This window comes from Xiphophorus maculatus, chromosome 17 (assembly GCF_002775205.1).
Source record: "Xiphophorus maculatus strain JP 163 A chromosome 17, X_maculatus-5.0-male, whole genome shotgun sequence".
Lineage (NCBI taxonomy): Eukaryota > Metazoa > Chordata > Actinopteri > Cyprinodontiformes > Poeciliidae > Xiphophorus > Xiphophorus maculatus.
Window position 1 is genome coordinate 1,970,104 of NC_036459.1, and position 22,967 is coordinate 1,993,070.

Here is a 22,967-nt window from a genome sequence, read left to right on the forward strand (position 1 = left end):
ACTGAGTCTCGGTTTATTTTACCTGATATTTTGTTCTTTTGGTTCCATATTTTCATAACAGATGATTTTTAAATCCAGACGTTCATTAATCATCAGAACCGCCTTGTTTTGTTTTGTGTTTCTGATTCTTTGAACCAGATTAAAATAATCCAGTTTGGATTATTCTTCTTCGTTTTTGTCATATTTAGTTTGAAGCTTTGATCTGGATCCATTCAGTCTGTTGACCATGAATCTCCTCCAGTTTGTTTTCTTCATAATTTCCATGTTTCATTTTGTATTTTATCATTTTAAAAGTTGTTTTTTTTCCACATCTTGTTTCTTTGTTGTTTTATTTGAAGCCACATTTTATTTATCATTTATTTCATGCATCCATTTGTTGTTGTCTCATTAATTAATGTTCAGTTTATTGTTTTTATCAGTTATGATTAAACTATTGATAATCTCATAAAACAAATCATTTTATTTAGCAGTCAGAGAATCAACATGTCTTTTTCTCCTTCAACTCTTTACTGGTTTATTTTTTCTCCAGGTAATTCAAATGGTTTTATTTCAATATTTTTTTCTTTGTGTTATTATTATTGTTTTTTCTTAAATCTCACTTTTTCTCTTTACACCTTCAGTGTTTCCAGTATTCGCGGCCCACAGCGCCCCCTTGTGGCTCCACGCTACATCTTCTTCCTTCACGAGGCTCTTTGCTAAACTATAAACAATCATTAAACCAAACTTGTAATTTTCACCGATGAAAAATGTGACTTTGTAAAGATGTTGATCCACCAGGAAGCTGCTGCAGGTCTGATGGGAAATTTAAATATGAATAAAAATAAATCAGTTCCTCTCTGGAAGTTTGACCTTTGGAAATGATTATGAAACAGAAAGATTATGATTTTAATGTGTTTCTCGGTGTTTCCCAACAAAATCCCAGTTAAATGATTGACAGAGTTTAAGGAACAGAAACTGAATAAAGTTCAGCCGACAGACAGATGCATAAATAAAATAAATAAATGACGCTGGAAAGATTATAATCTATTTTTAATAATCTAAATGTTTTTATTTTAAATAAATAGATGTGTTTTTAGCTCCTGCTGAATGATTTCCTCCGGCTGAGAGTTTCTTTGCGTGGCCTGGACCCGTCCAGAACCAGCAGAGGAAGCTGCCGGTTCTGCAGGAACAGATGGCCGAAGCGTGGCTCCGTTTAATCTGCACGAGAAGGAGCTTTTCCGGGCGCGCAGGAAGAGGATTAGCCTCCAGCGCGCGCAGGCGGACACGTGCTTCTGTTCTCCACTGAACCCAAATATCAATATTCATGTTCAGAACTAACTAGACATTCTGTCATCAGCGAAGAATGAAGGGTGTTGTCTAAAACCAAACCCTGATTCATAATTCATTTAAGGGTTTCCGACTAAAATGCATGCCACACTTTTCAGATTTCCCTGGAATGATTTTCGCTGTGCCTCATAAAGTCTCACTAAAATCTCTGAGAGTTTAAACAAAGGAAACACAGAAAGGTTGAAGGGCGTGAATACTTTCTGTGTTTCATCAAATCAATCAGAATTTTTATTTTTCCAAATTCGATGTTTTAAACTATTTTGTGGTTTTTGGACATTTCTTCTCATTTTCAGGTTCTGGGAATCTGGACTCGGTCAGACAGAAACTCAGAGAAACGATCAGCTACACAGAATTATCCATGATTTATCCTCACTGGTTCTGGTTCTGGTTCTGGTTCTGGTTCTGGTCCTGTTTCTGGTTCTGGTTCTGGTTCTGGTTCTGGTTCTGGTTCTAGTTCAGGTCCTGGTTCTGGTTCTGGTTCTGGTTCTGGTTCTGTTTCTGGTCCTGTTTCTGGTTCTGGTTCTGGTTCAGGTCCTGGTTCTGGTTCTGGTTCTGGTTCTGGTTCAGGTCCTGGTTCTGGTTCTGGTTCTGGTTCTAGTTCTAGTTCTGGTTCAGGTCCTGGTTCTGGTTCTGGTTCTGGTTCAGGTTCAGGTCCTGGTCCTGGTTCTGGTTCTGGTTCTAGTTCTGGTTCAGGTCCTGGTTCTGGTTCTGGTTCTGGTTCTGGTTCAGGTTCAGGTCCTGGTCCTGGTTCTGGTTCTAGTTCTGGTTCAGGTTCTGGTTCTGGTTCTGGTTCTGGTTCTGCTGCAGGTTTTGTCATCTGAAAACGTTTCTTGGTTTTTATAAAATCAGATTTAAATTTTTTATCGTTTTTCTTTCAAAAACTAAAAAATATTTTTTTCTCGTTTTGCTCATTTTCTCTCATATTTTGATAATTTTTCATCGGTTCTGTTATCAGGTTGTAAAGTCATGTTCTTGGATGGTCACTATGCTGCCCAAACCCGGCAGAACCGGGCCGTTCGGGTCGGTTCCGTCTGGCCGGGCCGGTTTTCCTGTGAACCCCTGAAGAATCTGGGTCATCTGTGGATTTGTGGGGATATATGAAGCAGATTAATTTCCTGAGCCGTAAACATAAACGTTTGATTCTTCGATATTCTGGATTCATTATTTTCATGAAACGATCCCGTTGTCCCGGTTCTGCAGAACTATTTCTGTTTCCTGTTTCTGATTTAACTCCACTGATGACCCAAAAAACACAAAGACTTCTGGGAAAATATTCTCTGGACTGAAGTTGGTCCAGAACACAACACTCCAGAACCAGAACGACCCCCCCGGTGTGGTGCTGCTTCAGAACCAGCAGAACTAAATGGATCCATGAGTTCTGCTCCAACCGGACTTCCAGCAAGTTCACCTCAGGAAAAAACAGTACAATTCATGTTTTAGGGTGGCCTAGTCAAAGTAAAGTACAGAATCTGATTGAATTGCTGCGGCTTGACCTCCAGCAGGGGTCAGAACTCCTCCAGTCATGGCAGACGGTTCGTTAGGAGAGAGTTTATTTTACTCACAATCAATAAAATTTATGATTTGAAAACTATTTTTAAAATTTCATCTCAGGTTATTTTTGTTTTAATAATATTCAGTTTATTATCTAATCATCAAAACAACAACAAAACAAATCTGTAAGGAGTTATCTTTTTTAACAGCGCATCGCTTCAGCATCTATAAAGTTCATTTAAACTAAATACGTCATATCTGGTTTTTAATACCAAAATAAAAGTCTCTTTTATTTGAGTACAGTTTTAAAATAAATACTTATCAAATGTCCCAATTTTAAAGATTTTTAATCACAATCAGGTGATTTTTGTGCTTTATAGAGATATTAATTAGGTTTTTTTCCCTTATAACTCAAGACATATCAGAAAATATTTCACTTTTGTCACTAAAATATTTAACTTTATTTCCGAATTTTTTCCTAGTTTAAAATTTCTCAGATAATTAATATTTTCAGTCTTTATTTGGTTTTTTGTCATATATTTTAGAATAAAATATTTCTATAATCAGTGTTTGATCCGTCTCTTTTAGTTTGTTCCAGCTGGTGCTTTTATTTTGAAACGGATTCACCGGAAGCTGGTGTTGGTGTCGCTGCGCCGCTTTCCGGCGGGTCCATCCCTGTTGTTGTGGGTCGGAACATCGATGCTGCGGTTCGCCTGAACTCCTCGGGATGTAGCCACTTTCTGGACTGGCACCGAGCAGAACGGAACCGCAGGCTGCGCCGGTCCAAACGGAACCGAGTCGGGGTGGATTAATGACAGCAATGGAGCGGTTCGGGTTCGACAGGGTCGTTCTGGTGAAGCGGGTTCTGGACCTCGGTCCGGTCGTGGTGGCCAACATGTCCGACATTAACAAGGCCGGGCCACACGGCTGCGATAACGGAGCTCTGACGGACCGGTTCGGGGTTCTGATCCAGGCTCTGCTGGCCGTCGTGGCTTTCAGCACGCTGATGTGTGAGTATCGACTGGAGGGTTCTGGTTCTGGTCCTGGACGGCCTTCATGAGCCAACGTGGCATCTGATTCCCACTGGACGGAACCAGAACCGCTTCCAGAACTTCTCCACCCAGAATGAACGAGTTTCACACAGATTCGAGCAGAATCGGGTCTTTGGTCCGGAACCGATCTGATCTGAGGCCCGGTTCTGGATCGAACCTGAACCTCAGAGTTCTGACCCGCTCTGGTGGGCAGGATGGATTTAACAGACTCATCTCAATCAGATTCAGGTCCAGGCTTTGACTAGGCCACTCTGAAAGTTTCTTTGTGGATCCTCTCTGAGGTGGTTCCAGTCAGCCCATTCTCTGGTCTTGTTGTAGAGTCCTGACCTTTGACCTTAGCTCGTGCTCTCGGGTTCATCAGGAATTGATTGTTTCTTCTGTGAGTTTCTTATCTTTGATTATTGATCGGTCAGAGTCCTGCAGCTCCTGCTCAATCAGGCTGATTGATTCTTCATCCTGACCACAGCAGGAAGGTCTTCCTCTCTCCATGTGGGCTCAGAGCGCCCCCGTCTGGAAAAGTCTGGAGTCAGATTCCAGGATTTTCCAGGAAGTGTGAGGTTCTGATCCGGTCTGGCTCCAGAATATTCAGAATCAGGAATTACAGCAGCTCTAAAGCACGGTGGCGGGAGAGTCATGCTTTGGTCATTTCCATCTGTACAGTTTTTATAACAATGAATTTATTTGAAACTATTTACAGACATAAAACAGCTTTTTATGAAAACATGAAATAAATATCTGTGTTTCTCTGATGTAAATAAAACGTTAGCATGAAGCTTTTCTCCTGAAGTCGGCGTGTGATCTGCAGCCTGTGTCTGTTTGCAGTGAAGCGTTTCCGGGAGCCAGCAGGCGTCAGGCGGCCCTGGAGGATCTGGTCAGACCACTTCCTGCTTTTACTGTCCGGATAGAAAACAGTTAAACCTTAAAAACGTTTTTAAGGTTTTTTGTCATTTCCAGGTTTTTCGACACGTCCAAGCAGGCCATCGGAGCGCTCTTCATCCACTTCGCCAACGTCTTCCTGTCCACGCTCACCAAGGAGGATCCCTGCTCTCTGTGAGTCCCAAATCCAACATGGCCGACCCGACACTACGCTAGCTGATAGCTGCTAGCTGCAGTCGCTAATCTCTAGTCTAACTTCCTTAAGTGTAGGTTTTTTTCCCCCCCCCCCGTGAGCCAGAATCCTGAAAACAAACAGAAATTTAAAAAAGCAGCGATGTGGTTATTCCGGTGTTTTCCTCTGAAGGTACCTGATGAACTTCCTGCTGGATGCGACACTGGGAATGCTGGTGATCTGGGCAGCCGTGAAACTGGTTTCCAGACTGGTGGAGATCAAGCAGTGGAGTCTGCTTTCCTTTGGAGAATACGGTGAGAGGAAATCCTTCAGCTCATGAGAAAACACACAGAAAGTACACCAACGGCTGGCTGAATCACGATTAATCACGATTAATCAATGATTTAAATAACCGTCACATAGATTATTCATTGATTAATTGTTAACTGGAGTAAACAGACGCTAAAAACAGACATTTGATGAAAGAAGAACACGACAAAGCAGAAATGAAGCCAAAACTCAACAATAAGTATCAACATTTCACATTTAAGATAAAAACAAATTATTTTCCTGTGAATCTGTTCGACCAGAACTCCTCTAGTGGCAGCTTCAGCTTCATCTGCTTCACGTTCTGTGAAATAATCACCTTATTAATACAAACAATAATCAACACATTAATAGACAGAATGTTTTAGCTGCAGATTTATGCTTTAATACAAATAATCTAGCATTCATAAAAGAAATGCTATCATGACGAAATACCGTTTTAGGTAAGAAAATATTATTATTCAAAAATGTACTTGAGTTATTTGTTTACTTGCATCTTTTAATGTATTTCTAATATTGTGAAAAAAAGGCTTAAGTAGTTACATGAAAAATCTGCAGAATTTCCTATTTTTAAATCTGATGAATTGATTGATTGTTAGAATAATCGATACTAAAATAGTCTGAGTACAAGTGAAGGCAGGAGGTGTAGTTCCAGCGTCTGCCACTAGAGGGTGCTGTGGTGAACTAACCCAATCTGTGTGGCTGGATCAGCTCAGGTTGTGAACGTCTCTCTCCACCAGGCGACCCTCCGCAGGCGGCGGCGTGGCTGGGTCAGGGCGGCGTCTACCTGCTCATCATGGTTCTGGAGAAAGGCGTGATCAGCCTGGTTCTGCTCGTCCCCGGATGGTCCAGAGTAAGACGGGTCAAAATGGACCGAAAGTTTGGGACTTGTTGTCCAGATCCGGTCCTGAAGATCCAACATCCTGCATGTTTCACATCACGTGTGTCAAACTGAAGGCTCAGGGGTCAAATCCGGCCCGCCGCAGCTTCTCCTGTGGCCCTCCAGAGGGACGCATGAATATTACCTTCAATATTACAACTGAGCTGAAATATCATTTCATTAACCACATCAACACCATTTTATCTGTTTACTGATTAATCAGTTTTCAGTTTTATTTTGCAGAAATTAAAGTACAAATCAAAACTTCACAATATTTTGCTAATGCATACACTGTACTGCTCAGCCTTACAGTTACTGTCATACGTAAATGCAAATATTGCAAAATTCCTTACAAATATTTCTAAATCAGCCCCAAATCAGTGATTTTATTGGAAATAATCCTGAATCCTGATGAGTTCAGTAATATTTCACTAAAGACGTACTTGGCTATTCATTTTTATTTTAATAGTTTTATTGATCACCGGTCCTTTAAGAACATTCCTGATGTGGAGGAAAGTTTACTTTGGATGTTCCCCTGACGCCGGGCGGTGAGTTAACTGTAGTTCCTCTGTTCCAGCTGCAGGAGGTGCTGCTGAGCTACATCGCTAACCCTCAGCTGGAGCTGGCGCTGGTCATGCTCATCGTGCCGTTCATCGTTAATGTAAGCTGATTTAACGGTCGGTTCGGTTCGGCTCGGTTCGGACAGAGAGCGGCTTCATGCTGTTCCTCTGCTGCCCCCTGCAGGCCGTCATGTTCTGGGTGGTGGACAGCCTGACCATGAGGAAGTACAAGACCATGACGGGCCTGGAGCACAGCGGGGACTCCACGGAGAAGGCCGAGGCTCTGCCAGCAGGGGGCAGCAGCGAGGAGGCTCAGGTGAGAATGACCCGGGTTCATTGTTTCTGTACTACGCCCCCTAGAGGACATGGGAGCTGAAAGTGTTTCAGTTTTAAGGTTTGTTAATATTTGAAGTTTTATCTTTTTCGTTAGGATATAAATAAACCTCAAACTTATGAACAAAAATCAAAACAGGTCAAACATAAACTTTCCATCTATTTTCATTCTTTCTGAGACATAAACAGAAAGTTTCTGTAAAAAACAACAACAAAAAAACAAACTCTTTGGAGTATTTTTGAGTTATAAAGTTTTTATTTCTCGTCTCCTCTTACACAAACAGACATAATTAAAAATCCATTTTCATCCAGTTTCTGTACCAAACAGTTAAAAATGTAGAAACGTGTTTATAGGCAGTGGGAGAACCTCAGGGCCCCGAGAGGCCCCTGTCTGTCGCTGCAGCTCAGAGGAACGGTCCAGTCCATCACGCTCCGGTCCACGTTCCGTTAGACGCTCTGGTCCACACTCCGTTAGACGCTCCGTTAGACGCTCCGGTCCACACTCCGTTAGACGCTCCGTTAGACGCTCCGTTAGACGCTCCGGTCCACGCTCCGTTAGACGCTCCGGTCCACGTTCCGTTAGACGCTCTGGTCCACGTTCCATTAGACGTTCCGTTAGACGCTCCGTTAGACGCTCCGGTCCACGTTCCGTTAGACGCTCTGGTCCACACTCCGTTAGACGCTCCGTTAGACGCTCCGTTAGACGCTCCGTTAGACGCTCCGGTCCACGCTCCGTTAGACGCTCCGGTCCACGTTCCATTAGACGTTCCGTTAGACGCTCCGTTAGATGCTCCGGTCCAACTTTGGTTTTTGTTTCTATTTTAAAGGTTTTTATCTCAGGGTTCTTGTTTGAAATTCATGTTTAGGTGAGACGGAGCAGTTTCCTAAACTGACCTGGTTTTTTATTCTCCTCACATTTCTCTGTTGAAATCAGTTTTCTGAACACAGAGGCCATGTTTTCAGTTTCCATCATCTCAGGGGTCGTGACCTTTGTGCGTAACGGGATTAGAGGCTTTGTTTCTTCCTTCTGTGGCGCGCTGCCAGGCGGCCATGAGTCGAGCCTTCATCCAGGGAATAAAAGTGACATTTATGGAGCGTCTGCAGGCTGATGGGATGGAAAGCAGAGGAGGAAGAGCAGCGCTCACGGTGTGACTCACTGATGCTCACTGCAGCGTTCAGCTTTCAACTGCAGGAGTATTTCAGCTGTTTAAACTATAAATCACGATTCTGTTCATTTTTGTTATCGTTCACAACAAATATTAGTAATAGTCTGTAATGGAAAATACCAGAAGTGCAGTGTGGACAAAATCACTTGGACTCTCCGGTTGTTTCCTCATGTACAACCGGAGAATTAACGAATGTGATGGAAATCTGTCTTTCTAAATAAAAAAATTATTACAAAAAAATAAACTATAAATCACATAGAAAAAAGCAGCAATAAAACTGTTTGTAGGAACAAAAATACACTTTAGAAGAGGGATGTCCAAAATGTGGCCTGAGGGCCATTTGTGGCCCTTGAAATGATTTTTTTGGACCCGGATTAAAAGTTAAGAACAGATCAAATTAGGCCAACAAAACAGAAAACAACCGATTACACAAAAATATGATTTCTTTTTGTTTTTCTGAAAATCTTTATTTTCAGAAAATAAAAATGATGAACAGATTTCATAAAAAGATGCTGAGCAACAGATGAATGTTGCTGATTGAATTTGGCAGGTCGAACTTTTCTGGTTTAAATGATTTATAATGATAATAATAATAAACAGCAGCATGTTGTTTTACATTCATTAATTCTGATGGACTCTAATACGGAGTGATGTCACTTCCTGTGACGGTTTGGAGTCGTAGATCCAGAACATCCAGACTGGGAATGCTGAACTGGGATAACTGGTCGGCTCTCCTTCCTCAGGTTCTGCTGGCTGAGAGCGACTCCAGCGAGGAAGAGGAGGAGGATGAAGAGCAGCGGGTCCATGTTCAGTACTCAGGCGGGCCGCTGAGACCCAGCTGGGTGGTGGTGTAGAAACGGTCCAGTCAAAGCCTCAGCCTCATCTTCATCACTAGGCCTTCAACTTCCTGCCTTCCGGTGGAAGAAACTCTGAGAGGAATCAGAGTGATGACGTCATCGGAGTGATGACATCATCGGAGTGATGACATCATCAGAACTGTGACGGTTCTCTGTGGGGTCCAGAACCAGAACCTCAGGTTCTGCTCATGCAGTAAATCCGGATCAGAATGGTTCTGCATTTCAGGAGGAAAAATGAGTTTATCAAAAAATAAAGTTATTAGAAATGAGCAGCTGATGATCCTCAGACAGAGATCCATCTGATTATTATTAACAGAATTTAACCTCTGACCTTTGACCTGATTATTTTGCATTCCTTCTGCCTTCATTGTGAATCAGCTTTAAGCTGAGGCGGTTCTGTTGGGAACCTCCGGCTGTCCAGAAACAAATCCGTCTGCTCTGCTGCTCAGTGCACTGAAGTTTTTCCTTCCACCTGATTTTCCACTGAAACATTCTTCTGCAGCTCCAGAATCAGAATCTCTTTGGTTGGTAAATCATAGAAAATGTTATAAGAAGAATAATGATGTTTTTCTACATAATTAAAAACTAATATTTGGGTTAAGAAATAATTTCTTTAATGATTTTGGTAGAATTCATCTTGTCTTGAATGAATTGTTTAAATGATCGGAACTCCACATAAAGGAATGTTTCATAATCTGTGCAGTAAAATAATAATCACGTTTATTTGTTTACTGAGAAACTTCTATTCTGGGATCGATACTTTAATAATCATATTTCTATGTTGCTGTTTATTCCTGATTGTTTCATGTTTTATTTGTGCTTGAACGTATTTTTAATAAACCAAAGGATGAAAGGTTCTGCTGGTTCCGGTCGGACCCAAAGTCCTGCTCTGCTCTGAACCGGAATAAACATGATTATTCTGAGACCAGAGCTGCTGTGGAGTTCAGTTCTTACCACCGACACCTGGCTGCAGCGCACCTGTGTGGGCGGGGCCTGCAGCGCACCTGTGTGGGCGGGGCCTGCGGTGCAGCTGCAGGTTAATGAGGCCAGGTAGCAAACAGCTGTTACACCTGACAGAAATTTAACAAATGAGTCTAAAACTAGTTTAAAGGTTTTATTCACCTCAACATGGAAAACATTAAACATCATAAAACATTTCATTTCATTAGAAATAGTAAAAAAAACCGTACAGGTACTGACGTCATTAAGTTATATTTAATGCTTAGTTAAATCAGATAATAATAATAATAATAACAATAATGATAGTATTCATGCGTTGTTGGTGTTTCCGGTATCGAACAGTTGAGCCGTGACGTAATCCTCGTACCGGCCGTCGATCAGCTTCTCTGCGTTGTTCCGGGCAAACCAGCAGTCCACGTTCTGCTTCCCGTCGTAGATCCGCCTGCTCTTCCGAACCACCGGTACCGACCGCTCCTTCACCTTCAGGAATGCGGACGGGTTCAAGTCTCCCGCATCGCCCGGCGCGGGAAGCGGTGCCACGCCCACTTCTTCATGCAGGAACTGACCTGGAGTCAGGAAGAAACCGTCAGGTTCACTTCCTGCTTCTGCTGTTTTATCTGCATCTGAGCTTGGTTGTAGTTACATCTACATATTTCAGGTTTTATCATTTACCATCTGAAAATGAACAAAAGGTAACAATAAGGATGGTTGAAAACCTTGTAGGTTGTGTCTGGAAACTGCAGCTAATGTTAGCATAACATTAGCATAACCTCAACATTACTATCCAAGAACGTCTGATGGTTTGACCAGAGTTTTTATTCCTTCTGCATGTTTACATTTTTCAAAGTTTATATTTGTGATGTTTTGTGTGTCTGTGAGCAGAAACTGTTGAATCATGAAGACCAGATGGAACCGTTGGGTCACTGCAGGGCAGGGGGTCCAAAGTGTGGCCAGTGGGCCATTTGTGGCCCTTCAAATGATTTTGTTTGGCCCCTGAACGTAAATCATAAATGATAAAAATGTATCTAACAGTTTAAAACCTTTTTTATGTTTTGGATCTTCAATTATATATTGTTGAGAAGGAAAAACTTTAAAAACCCATCAAAATAAAATCTTTCTGCATTTCTCCTGTAATGCAGGAAAAATGCAGAAACCCATAAACTACTGCCAGTAGTTTGGGTAAAAAGTTTGGACACGTCTTCTGTCCTCCAACCGTCTGAAACTCGGTTTGAACTTCAGCTCCTGTTCATGTCTGAGTGTAGCTGCTCTGTGATTGGCTGACTCCTGTTTGCGGCAGCAGCCAATCGGACAGCAGCTTGTTGGGACGTACCCAGCAGGCCGTGGCAGCGCGGTGAAAGCCCGGCGCTGTTGCCGATGTAGAACCCCAGGTGGTCTCTCTGGTAGGGGCTGGGGTTTTTGTACCGGTGCAGCAGGATGACGAAGCTGATGTTTCCTCCCACTGTCACCGTCACATTGGCCCCGCCCACCACGGCGACGGACAGCCGGTCGCCCTCCACAGCCGCGGTGGCGTGGCAGGGCAGTACGATGCGGTCCCGCCCGTCCAGGATGACCTTGGTGGGGGTCACTTCGATGTAGGTCCGGCGCGGCCGGTCCATCACCACGGCGACGCTGCTGAAGTAAGTCCGCTGCTTTTTATGACTGCCAGGGGGCGCTGGAGCGCCGATCAGCCGGCCGTTCACCGTCACACCTGGAATAGTCAAAGAACCATCAACTAATCCAACCTGAGGTTGGGAAAGTCTCAGTCATCTCAGGCTGCGGCTTAAAGGGGCGGCGTCATGTAAAATAGATTTATAGTTTTTTAGCTTTTCATCATGTAGAACAAACTTGGAGTTTTGCTCTGTTTGATAAATCATTTAATCTCCATGGCAACCATTCAGCTGCAAGGCCTGGGTGGATCTAGCCCCGCCTTCCAGACACAGCTCCTCCCCCTCTCAGCTCCTTCAGACTAGCCAGCAGCAATTAGCAAACAGCTGCTGAGCTCATTAGGAGCTGCTGCTCAGAGCAACACAGGTAAAAACACTAAAGGGTTAATAGAGGAGCCATGTTGGATAACTTCCTGGAGGCGGAGCTTCAGAAACAGCAAGAGCTTTTTAAAGAGACAGAGGCCCAATTTCAAGGCCTTATATTACAAAGTCAAATTTCTTTTAAATATTATTTGATAACAGCTGAAGGTGATATAATAACTGTCATGCTATAAAATGTCACTGTGTGCCTGGAAGCAGATGCCACTGGCCCTGTGGGGGCGAGAGTGAAGCCTGGTGGCCCGCCAGGCTGATGATCTGCTGGAGGACACCTGAGAAAGAATCAGTGACTGAGATCAGCCCTGAGGCTGATGAGACTCACCAGAATACTGATGGTCAGAAACCAGACGCAGGACGTCTCCAGGCTCTCCGTTGATGTTGAAGCAAACGGTTAGCTTACTGAGAGGGAACTCCACCACGAAGTGAGGGTCGCCGTCCGCTGAGAGAGAGCAGCACAACCAGGAATGAGGGATCACTGAAGAGATTGACATTCATTTCCTTTTGGTAAAGACTATCGCCCTGATATGAAAGAAAACTGGTTAGGCCTATAAGTATTTCAGCATTTCTTTCGAATAGTTCAGATGCTCTATGGATAAATGTGTGACCAGGCCAGGGTCCGCTGTTGTTTTTAATCTCATTAGTTTTCAGTTATTTTATATTAGAAATGTCAGCACAGCGTTCATATTGTAGCCTGCTGTTTCTGCTGTCTGGATTGTTTTTGGTTTTTGTCTTTGGGATGTTTTAAAAGTTGCTGCAGCTCTTTGGAAGCAGCTAAATGAGATTACAGAGCGACCCTAATGACAGGGGCATTAAGCCGTATCTGCCCCCGATCCCCCCTCTCTTTACTAAAACACAAACATCCAGGATTGGCTACTTAAGTACAACGCAGAGCTGCTGCTGGCGTTTCAATTAGAGCTTTTCAGAGGAAAGCCAGGCTGATCAAAGCTAACAGGCTGAATGACAGGCCTGGAGGCAGAGACGCTTCAATCTGCTGAAATTCACTCAGTGAGAGAAACGGCACGACTTACCTGAGGTTTTGGAGACGGTGATGGACTTCCTGACCGATCCGCTCTCAGCTTTTCCTGCAGAGAAAAAATATTCAGAAAGTGTCAAATGATTTAAGATGTAATGATTTATAAACAATAATCTGAACGGATTAAAAGTCAAAAATATACAAGAATAATGAAAAAGAACTAATGCAGGTTCATCTGCTAAATGGTTTATTTTTTAAATTTTTACAAATGTTTTGTCAAAAAATTAGCAGATAGTAATTCGTACATGAACATTAATACTTGAAAATGAAAATAACAAAGAGCCAAAGATGAAACCCTGAGGAACCTCGCAGGTTAAATAAGCTCTTCTAGAAAACCTTTGACCTTTAGATCACCTCCACTTGTGAAGCATAAAACTGATCTGCAGAGATCAGACTTTGTTATCCTGAATAATTTCACATTATTTATTGGTTTGGTTTGTAGTGAACCAAACTGAAGGAATGGATGGGATCACCCAGCTTCCTGCTGGGTGAAACTGGATCTGTGGTGAATTATTCTCCAATCTTTTCCTCAGCAGAATCCCGTCTGATGGATGTGGTGTGAAGCCTCACCCATCCGGCTGCTCAGAGAGGAAACCGGGCCTCCCAGGTTCCCGTCTGGTTTCTGTGGCGGCTCGTCGTCTGCAGCTGGCAGCTCATTGGCCGGTGAGGCGGCATCAGGTGTGGGCGGGGCCATGGAGGTCTGGGTCAGGGGGCGGGGCTGGTCCAGCACCATGTGGGTGAGCGGCGTGAGGAAGTGGAAGGTGAGGGACAGGTTGGTGGCCTGCTGGGTTTGCTCCTCCCTCTCCCTGCTGGAGCGGCTGCGCAGCCGCGCCCGCAGCCCCTCCTTCACGCTGAGGAAACCCCAAACACGCCGCACAAAGTCTGCAGCCACTGAACCCAGGGAGCTCCCCAACCCCTGCGTGACCCCTGACCCCACCGCCTTGGCTCCAGCGTCCACCGCCGCAGTCGCCGCCTTCACGTGTTTCTCCGTCTCCGCCTGCAGGCGGCGCAGCGGCACGTCCGTCTCCATGGTGATGAGCCGCTCGTTGTTGCTGGCGGTGACCTGAACGTGGAGCGACTCGGCGCTGCGGTCGGTCAGCTTCCCGGCCACCACGATCTCCGAGCCGTTGAAGTAGTTGGTGAAGAGGCTCTGGGTGACGTAGCCGACCGAGTTCTGGGTGTAGTTGACCCGGATGTCGGACAGAAGTGGCGTTCCGATCTCATTGTAGAACCTGGAGAGGAACAGAGGTGGTGAAGGAGGTACAACCTCCCCAAGCTCACTCTTAGAGGTCACCATAGCAACCAGTAGAGTCTCCACAGCAACCATTAGCTAACTGGACGTTGAGGTGCCATTTGTCCCACCGTCACAAAAGTAAAAACGTGAAAGTTGCTGAGGTTAAGAAAGAAAAATCTAACAAAGTTGGTCAGCAGTTTTCCTGGTTCATCCGGGTTCAAATATTCTCAGTCGTTCTGGAAACCAGAAGGACTTTCATGGTTTACTGCTGGAGAGCTAACTAAAACAGATTTCACAGGTCCAGAAGCGGCTCTGGTCTTCCAGATTTCAACACCAGAAACCAGGACTGGGAAGAGCGCCTCCCTTTGGTCAGATGTGGTAAAGCTGGAGAAATGATGTAATAGAAACATGCAGCAGAAAATCTGGCAAACATTTAATAGTATAATTTTTCTCTGCTAAATAAAGACCATAAACATCCACGTTGCTTCTTCCTCGTCGGCCATGTTTTTTTACTCTGAACTCACGACTGATCTAAAGATCTAAAATCCTGAAATCTAAATGTTGGTGAGTGAAATGTGAGTGTTGAGTTTCTCCTGCTGTGTCTCCACATCACCCTCTCTACACTGAACCTGTTGGATGTTTGATCATCATGTGGGGAACCCGGCGTGTCTGGAGAAGGAGGCGTCATGACGAGCTGCTCAGCCAATCAGAATCACTCTAAACATGAAACTGTCCTGGTTGGGTCTGTTTTCCCATCACTATTCAGACATGTAATCACTGAAGATAAACCTCAAAGTCTTTAAAGTCTTTAGACTCATAAAAAACTTCGTATTTCAGAGATTGGACGCGTCCAGCTGGGTTTGGTTGGACGTTTTAAGGGACCAGCAGCAAAGCGGTTATTTTAGTCTAAGCTGGATGTTTGTGTGGTTGCAGCTTCCATCATCAGTGGATCATCTCCATCCGGACTGAAATCTCCCGTCTAACCTGCCGGCTCTTTAAGCCGCTCACAATGAGAGCATGAATGTGAACCGAGGAGGAGAGCGTCCTGTCAGCTCAGCAAACCTGCAGCTGTTTGTTCAAGCCGGAGCGGCTCTGTTATCAGAGTCTATCTGTTAACCCCGCACACACACTCAAGACGCAGGTTCCACCACACACACGCATTCCTGAGCGACTGAACCAACACCTGTCTGAGAGCAGCAGATCAGAGGACGGCCTGCTGCTTCAGCTGATTACAGGTCTGCTGTCAGCCTGAGAGACGGACGGACGGACGGACCGCTCGTACAAACACAGTTTGTGCACAAGGATCATGTCTGGATCACAATGTCTGGAAACTACATCAGTTTAACGTTCCTGCATGTAAGAAAAGACTTTAATTCTGATATTTGAGAAAAACTCTGACTAAATTCACATATTTGTTGATTCATATTCCAACCTTTCAGCTTCCTGCCCATTTATCTAACCAGTTAGTTTCTCTTCAGAGATCAACATGATGATCAACTAAAGAGAAAGATGACAATGAAAGCCATATTCTGGATATTCCTTCCACTAAACTTTCATTTCCCTGCTTGGAAGCAACAACCAGCTTCTTCAGCAGTAACTTCTGTGGCTTTATTAAAATCATTCTGGGTCAAAGACAGACTTTACAGAGGTTTTCCTGTTGCCATGACAACCCATCATGACCTAATCTGACCAGTGAAGCTGACCTGTCGCTGAATGGCTCCACCATTGTTGACCTCCGTCACACTAACCCAGAGTCGTTCTGTTCCCAGTTCAGACCAGATACCGGACCAGTTTAGAACCAGTATCAGACTGCTGCAGACCAGCTCTAAGCCAAACCTACGCTCACCCTGTTCTCTAAACATTTTCCACAACTTGGCTACTGTTTCAGTTACTTTAATTAGCATTAAAACACAGAATGGAAACGAAGTGGAGGAAAGAAATGAAGTCTATCAGTGGAGACAGAATCTCACCCAGACAGGAAGGATGAAGGAGTTACTGATGGGTAAACTCCAAGGTTTGGAAAGTGAAGATTTGTGTTGAGAACGTTTTGGAAACGAGTAGGAAGGTAAAGCTGGGCGTCATCTGCGTATCAGTGGATTTGGAACCATTCAGGCTGGAACCTACGTCTTAAATAGCAGCTGAAACTTTCTGTTCAGAGGAAAGCCGTAAAGCGTTACCCTTTGAGCATAGCACTAGCGTCGGCTTCCTCGCTGATGCGTCTCGTCATCCCGCAGTTCTCCAGAGCCATGCGCTCCAGCAGCCGGTAGTCCACATCGTTCCCAATCCCGATGGTGAAGATGCAGAACTTTTCCTGCACGGCGGAGCGAGTGTTTCCCAAGATGGAGGCGGACTGAGTCTCTCCTATCGTAGGCCGGCCGTCCGTCAGAAAGATGATGAGGGAGACGCTGTTAGGTCCTGTGTTGGGGTCCGACAGGTAATCCCGAAGCAAAGCAGATCCGGTCTGGATGGCTCCGTCAATGTTTGTGCCTGAAGGGAAGAAACTAAAATCAAGGCTTGATGGAAAAACCTTTTATTGGTGGCTGCTGCTGGATTTAGCTAACATTAAGACATGAGCTTTAAATGCAACCAGCCTCCAAACAGCTGAGCTCGGCGCTGAGGGTCAGGGAAGAGGCCGGTGTGTCTCACCGCCGTTGGGAATCAGCGTATAGATGAACTTCTTGGCGTCTCGGACGTTCAGCGGCGTCGCCGGCACCAAAGCGTTTGGCTGCCAAACCTTGATCCTGTTGGAGAAGCTGATGAAGTTGAAGTGGTCAGCAGGTCTCAGGTCCTTCAGGATGGTGAACAGAGCATCTTTGGTCTGCAAAAATCACAGGAAATTACAGGTTAGCCTGTGCAGAAGTTTTAAACCATCCCTCATCCTCTAAATCCTATTCAATGTTTCCGTTTGTCGTTCTGATTTCCAGAGCAGACTGAATCAAATCATGAGAGGGTAAAATATTCCTACCCCTACTTCCTGTTATCAGCAGAGTTAACAGTCTTTCTGGCCCTCCCTTTGACTAGGACATCTCATTGATATTGAGCATGTGAGAGAGCAGCTGCAGTCATAAACATGGCCGTCTGGTTAAAAAGCTTTCAGGAAGTCCATTAAAACCTCGGTAGTCCTCTCTCTCTCCTCTGTGGGCGGGCGATTTAATTTGGGGTTGCGGTCCTAAAATGACAAACTGACCCCAGCTCAAGCCGTCCATTGTGAAGCATCAAAACACGCTTGTTCTGTTCCCGCGCCGTGCTGGGGGCGGATCACGGGGTCAAGGGTCGAGGGTGTTGTTGTCCACAAAGCTCCGTCGTCACGGTGACGGTGACCTTCTGCTGTACTTTTCCACTTTGCTTTGTTGCTTTAAGTCTGTTTCTGTAGTTTGTGAGCTGCTCTGGCCGGAGGCTGGCGGGGTCACAGCGCTGCGTTCCTGACATCGATACGATGAGGGAGGAGGCGATGCAGCCTGTCGTCAGAGTTCCTCCGGCTCAAATGGAAAACGTGCTGAGAATGATTTCATATCTGCTGAAATCCAAATATGAATGGATTTGCTGAGAGTTTGTGCAGAAGTTCAAACTGAAAGCAGGAAGCAGATCTGATCTCCATGTTGGATAGTTAGTATAAAACTACAACTCTGCTAAAGTTTGATGCAAAATACTGAAATGTTTCTGTCGATGTTCATGTCTTCAACCTTTACCTCCAGTTTTCATGTTCTGGGCTCTAAATGTCTGAAATCTTTCTAGAGTTTCTGGAGGAAGCTGTCAGCCTGCGCAGGTCCTACCGAATCTCCTGAGATCTGCTGGAAATCATTACAGCCGGTTCCACCAGAACATATCAGTAAATACCATTAACACACTGATAAAATATCAATATATAGCTAATTCAACTTCCTAAAATAAAATATCGCACATCTTTTCACACTGATGTTCATAATTTTATGATTTTTAAACAATTTTTGTTAATCTCATGGAGCTAATTTAGAAATATTTGCAAGAAATTTTGCGATCTGATGATAAATGTGACATTTTGTTACTTGCCACATTGATTATGGATTATAATTTGACCTAAATTAAGGCGGAGGCAGCAGAGTGGTAGAAGAGGAAAAACAACGGAGTTGTCCAGGTGGACAGTACAAACCGTCGTCCAATCAGAGCGCTGCTTTACCTGCCTCATCTTCTTCCCCAGCATGGAGGCGCTGCTGTCGATCACAAACACGACGTTCTTGGGAACGACCGGCAGATCTTTGGGAGCAAAGTAGTGGACGAAGTGTCCGTTCAAAACCTGGAATCAGAATAAATCCGGACATTGCGGCGACATGAAGCACAACGTGAGGCTGGAGGACAGTGAGCGACACGCAGGACGTCTCACCTGGATGTCTCCGATCCCGGTGTCTCGCTGGACGTCGTACCGGATCACGAAGTCTCCCAGGACGCCGCTGGTGGAGATCTGAGCCTGCTGGACGATGTTGGGGCTGAAGGTGACCTTCCAGACGTTGTTTTCGTTGGTGACTGCAGTTGTGATGGGAACCTCGGACTTGGCTGGACCACAGAGACAGGAAGTATGTCATGGTTTAACTGGATCAAAACCAGAACCCCGGGATGGATGGACTGGTTGTGTGTTTGGACTGGAGCCAGAGTCTCTGGGTTGTTGACTGAGGGGAATTGGGTTTGCTCATTGGCGTCCCGACTCCTGATGTGATTTAAAGTAGAACTCAAACCTGTGATCTTTTCGCTGCGGAGCGGCAGAACCTCCAGGTCCACGACGGGCGCGTGGTCCACGATGGTGACATCCAGGCTCAGGCGGCTGACCAGCTGCAGAGGCCTGAGGCTGGTGACCAGCTCGTAGCTTCCCAGCCGCCGCTGCAGAAGCTCCTCGTACATCAGCAGGAAGACGGCCCGGTTCCGGCCCGGTATGCTAACCGTGGTCCGGAACAACTCCACCTCCGGCTCCGAGCTGCACAATGAAAGAGCAAGACGAAATATTGAAGTAGTCCCTCATTTGGCATAAAGATCAGAACCGGTACTGCTGAATACCTGAGAGTGTTTTAGTTCTTTACCCAAGATGTTTTAGCAAACATTCAGAATCAGAACTTTACTTCCTAAAAGGTACCGAACATTTCTGGTACCAATGAGAACCAAGATTCATCCGCCGCCACAAACCAGCTGAAACTGAAGGACAGAAGATCGTCTGAAGAAGAATCCATAAAACCTTGAGATTCCCAGACCAGAGTCTGCTGCACATTACTGGTTCTGGTTTACATGGTGGTTCTGGTTAGCTGTTACTGGTTCTGGTTTAGATGTTACTGGTTCTGGTTTAGATGTTAATAGATAGATAATAATACTTTATTGATCCCCTAAGTGGGGGAAATGTTAATTGTTAACATTGCTAACCAATGTTGGTGGTTCAGGTTAGTGGTTCTGGTTAGTGGTACTAGTTAGTGGTTCTGGCTGGGATATGTAGAAGGACGTTCCGCCATTTTGGGATTCAAAGCTCCTCTGGATGTTTGGGTAACGTCAAAGCAAAGCCAGAAACATTTGGAGGATTTTTTTTACTCTGCAGCATATTTAAACAATCTCTCTCTGTTTCCATGGAAATTACATGGTGTCATTTCCTCCATGACAGCTGGGGTCAGAGGTCGCTATGAACGGCTGCGCACTGCCTAAAGAGTTTTAATCTGAAAATCACTGCTAGGAGGCTGCAGCTGGACGGGGTCATGGCCACACACACGCACGCACACACGCACGCACGCACACACACACACACACTCTCTCTCTATCTCTCTCTCTCTAAGGGTTTTCCTACCTTGTGTCACTCGACTCTCTGTTCTTGGCTTTGCCGTTCCTCGGTTTGGCCGCCTTTTCCTTCGGCCTGACTTCACTCTGGTAGACACGCCCTCCGATGATCCTGGTTCAAGGAGGTCAAAGGTCAAGCCTTAGAGCCCCACACACATTCAGCACCACTATTGTCAGAGCTCAACTGGGTTTTTCTTCAACAAAGGAGCCAGAAAATGCTGTCAGTACGTATTCAGAGGTTTCCTGCACATGAATGAACAGATCTGCGCTTGTCTCAACTCTGTTATGAAAATGTTCAACTTTCTGCCTGAAATCTCCATGGCAACGGAGACAGGAGGGGCGGCTGCAGCCACCAGATTCAGTTTGGGATCTGAAACTCCAGATAAACCGGTTCCTGATCTGGATTCAAGTTTAGTTGAGATAGTAAATCTAGACAATCCCAAAGTGATTTTGGGATTTTCTCTTCCTGCTGATCTGGATGGGCTCCAGGTGAGGCTGCAGGTTCTTACATGGTGAAGTTGGAGACGTAGGCCGCAGCAGGGATCTGGATCTGGAAGACGGCTTCAGCTGCAGCACTGTGTCGGTTCAGCATGGAGCAGAACACCGCCGTGAAGGCGTAGCGCGAGATGACGCTGGTCTTGATGGACAGTTCCTGGATGTGAGGTTTGTTCTCCTGACAGAGAGAAATGTGACGACAAACTGTGACAACGTCCAAATCCAGAGCCAAAGTCAAAGTTTTTGTTTCATTCATTCGTTGGGATTTTATGTCACAGCAGCAGAAAGCAGTGGAGGAACTGATTTATGGTTTCTGTCATTTTTACTTTAAAAATCTGAAAAGTGTGGAGTGTATGTGTAGTCAAAACATTACTGACTGAATCTCCTCCACAGAACTTCTGACATCATCAGTTTCAAAGTCGTAGCACTGATTCTCAGTGGGATTCAGGTCTGGACTTTGACTAGGCCATTCCAACCCCTGCATCTGCTGCATGTTCAGGGTGGAAGGTGAACTTTGACCCCAGTAATTATAATTATTTCACTCTAAATTTATCTAGTAAATAAATACAGAGTGACACAATCATGTGCATTTTTAAATGGATTTATCTTTTTAATTTCAAAAGTTATATTTAATTATTTAATGGAATATTAATTTATTTTATAACATATTCACATTTAATTATCTCATTTAGTTTTTTTGCTACGTTGGTCCTCCATACAGCTCAGCAGTCGCATCAAGATGAATCATCTTTAGACCCCCGCGGGGTCCCGACCCCCACTTTGGGAACCCGCTCTAAAGAACCTCTGAACTGGAACTGGATTATACTTCAGGGTATCAGAGGAAAATGCTTTTCACATTTTCAGCTGTGAAAATGTTTCAGAATAATAAACCATAAAATCGAGAGGAAACGACGAAGGAAATGTTCAACCAGGGAGGAATATCAGGAGTTTATGGTTCATCCGGTTTTCCTCCGGATGAATCATCCTCATCTCCGCTGCAGCAGGAATCTGCAGCGGATCCAACATTACAGAAACTCCTGGCGGATCTCCTGCGCGTCACGCCCAAAGCGCGCAGGGATCTTTAAGTAGGTCACCGATCTGGAGCGGAACATGAAGTTTAATAAAACCCAAAACTTTCTGAAAACTTCCTGAACTCTGGGTTGTTTTTCCAGAAGAAGCTGATGGGAAGACTTCCTACCTTGAGCAGAATGGTTTTCACCTGCCGCGGGACTCTGCGCGGCTCCTGCAGACACAAACACGCTCAGTATGAGAAGTTCAACACGGAGCTGCACACTGCGCTGCAGCAGCTCCTCTTACCAGGTCCAGGTCAAAATCTCCCCAGTCTGGATCCGAATCCTCCTGCAGCCGGTAGCCCGGGCTGCAGCTGAGCAGCAGAACCAGCAGCAGCAGCAGCATCTTATCTGCAGCTCAGCCTGTTAGAAGCAGGAATGCTCCATGACTCCCAGTGTTCCCAGTCCGGGTCTGACTGAGCGCAGAGAGTCTGCAGCGGGAGAAATCCGCCCACCAGGAGGAAGATGAAACTGCTGGTTTCTCCGCTTCGCCTCCTGATGAAGGAAACATCCAGAAACCCGGAACTTCCTCCATAAACACCTAAATCTGCGTTTCTCCTCTTTTTAAGACCCGAATCATCGGAATGGGCCACTTTTCTCCACCAGGGGGCAGAAGATTTAGAAAAAAGTTGAAATCTAGTCTGTGTCTGGTTCTGAGTCGGTTCGGGTTTGTTCTGGATTTAAAACCCGGATGTTGAATGTTTGGGTCACATTGTCTCATTCTGACCTCCATGTATCAGTTTATTATTATTTGGTGTTACGTTTATGAATTATTCAGATAAATACTGATTAATTTTATTGATACCTGAAAACTTCCTGTTCCATCCGGACTGTTCTGGTGGTTCTGATCCGTGTTTGATTCTGGTTTCGTGTTGAGATAATCTTCCCAAATATTAAACCTGGTGTAGAAAAAATATGATTAATAATAAAAATAAGACCCCAGTTTAAACCTACGTATGTACGCAGGAGTCGCCCCCTGTGGGTAGATGTTGTTAACGCATGATATTGTGAGCTGAAGTCATATTTCTTATTTGTGAACATAAACTTATCAAGTATTTTTGCTTAGTTTCTGGTGCAAATATGTCGGTACTCCGGAAATGAGAGAAAACTGACTGACAGGTTACTTTTCAACAGAAACTTGTTTTAAGCAGATAAATATTTTTATATTTAAGTCCTACTTTCATGGCAGATTATGTTACTTATGCGAAAATGACTTGTTATAAGTGAAATAATTATTTACTTAAGCTCCTATATTTTGCTGAAAAGTTACTTGTAAGTTAGTTTTGTCTTATTTTAGGTGTAATAAAAT

The 22,967-nt window shown here is 44.7% G+C and overlaps 2 protein-coding genes across 2 annotated transcripts; one reads left to right on the plus strand and one right to left on the minus strand.

Moving 5' to 3' along the window:
• The first annotated feature begins 3,463 nt into the window (after window positions 1-3,463).
• On the plus strand, window positions 3,464-9,970 carry LOC102228649 (store-operated calcium entry regulator STIMATE-like). Its single transcript, XM_005809694.2, has 8 exons — window positions 3,464-3,827; window positions 4,692-4,740; window positions 4,824-4,919; window positions 5,110-5,231; window positions 5,985-6,097; window positions 6,702-6,785; window positions 6,869-7,000; window positions 8,927-9,970. Exons 1-8 carry the CDS (start codon window positions 3,629-3,631, stop codon window positions 9,035-9,037), a joined length of 906 nt encoding a protein of 301 aa, XP_005809751.1. The 5' UTR covers window positions 3,464-3,628; the 3' UTR covers window positions 9,038-9,970.
• A 170-nt stretch (window positions 9,971-10,140) lies between these two features.
• Window positions 10,141-22,660, minus strand: itih5 (inter-alpha-trypsin inhibitor heavy chain family member 5). Its single transcript, XM_014472770.2, has 14 exons — window positions 21,906-22,660; window positions 21,787-21,831; window positions 20,603-20,766; window positions 20,104-20,205; window positions 19,019-19,254; window positions 18,670-18,839; window positions 18,466-18,582; window positions 16,956-17,127; window positions 16,487-16,796; window positions 13,646-14,307; window positions 13,071-13,124; window positions 12,365-12,481; window positions 11,331-11,708; window positions 10,141-10,566 (listed from the first exon to the last, which is right to left on the minus strand). The coding sequence occupies exons 1-14, from the start codon at window positions 22,002-22,004 to the stop codon at window positions 10,310-10,312; spliced, it is 2,883 nt and encodes a 960-aa protein (XP_014328256.2). The 5' UTR covers window positions 22,005-22,660; the 3' UTR covers window positions 10,141-10,309.
• Window positions 22,661-22,967: the final 307 nt, after the last annotated feature.

Coding starts and splice junctions, on each gene's coding strand:
- itih5 (XM_014472770.2), bottom strand. CDS start 22,004: ATGCTGCTGCTGCTGCTGGTTCTGCTGCTCAGCTGCAGCCCGGGCTAC. Junction 20,767..21,786: donor TGAAAACCATTCTGCTCAAG/GTAGGAAGTCTT, acceptor TCTCTCTGTCAG/GAGAACAAACCTCACATCCA. Junction 14,308..16,486: donor GCTAGTGCTATGCTCAAAGG/GTAACGCTTTAC, acceptor GTTCCTCTCCAG/GTTCTACAATGAGATCGGAA.
- LOC102228649 (XM_005809694.2), top strand. CDS start 3,629: ATGACAGCAATGGAGCGGTTCGGGTTCGACAGGGTCGTTCTGGTGAAG. Junction 6,098..6,701: donor TCGTCCCCGGATGGTCCAGA/GTAAGACGGGTC, acceptor CCTCTGTTCCAG/CTGCAGGAGGTGCTGCTGAG. Junction 7,001..8,926: donor GCAGCAGCGAGGAGGCTCAG/GTGAGAATGACC, acceptor CTCCTTCCTCAG/GTTCTGCTGGCTGAGAGCGA.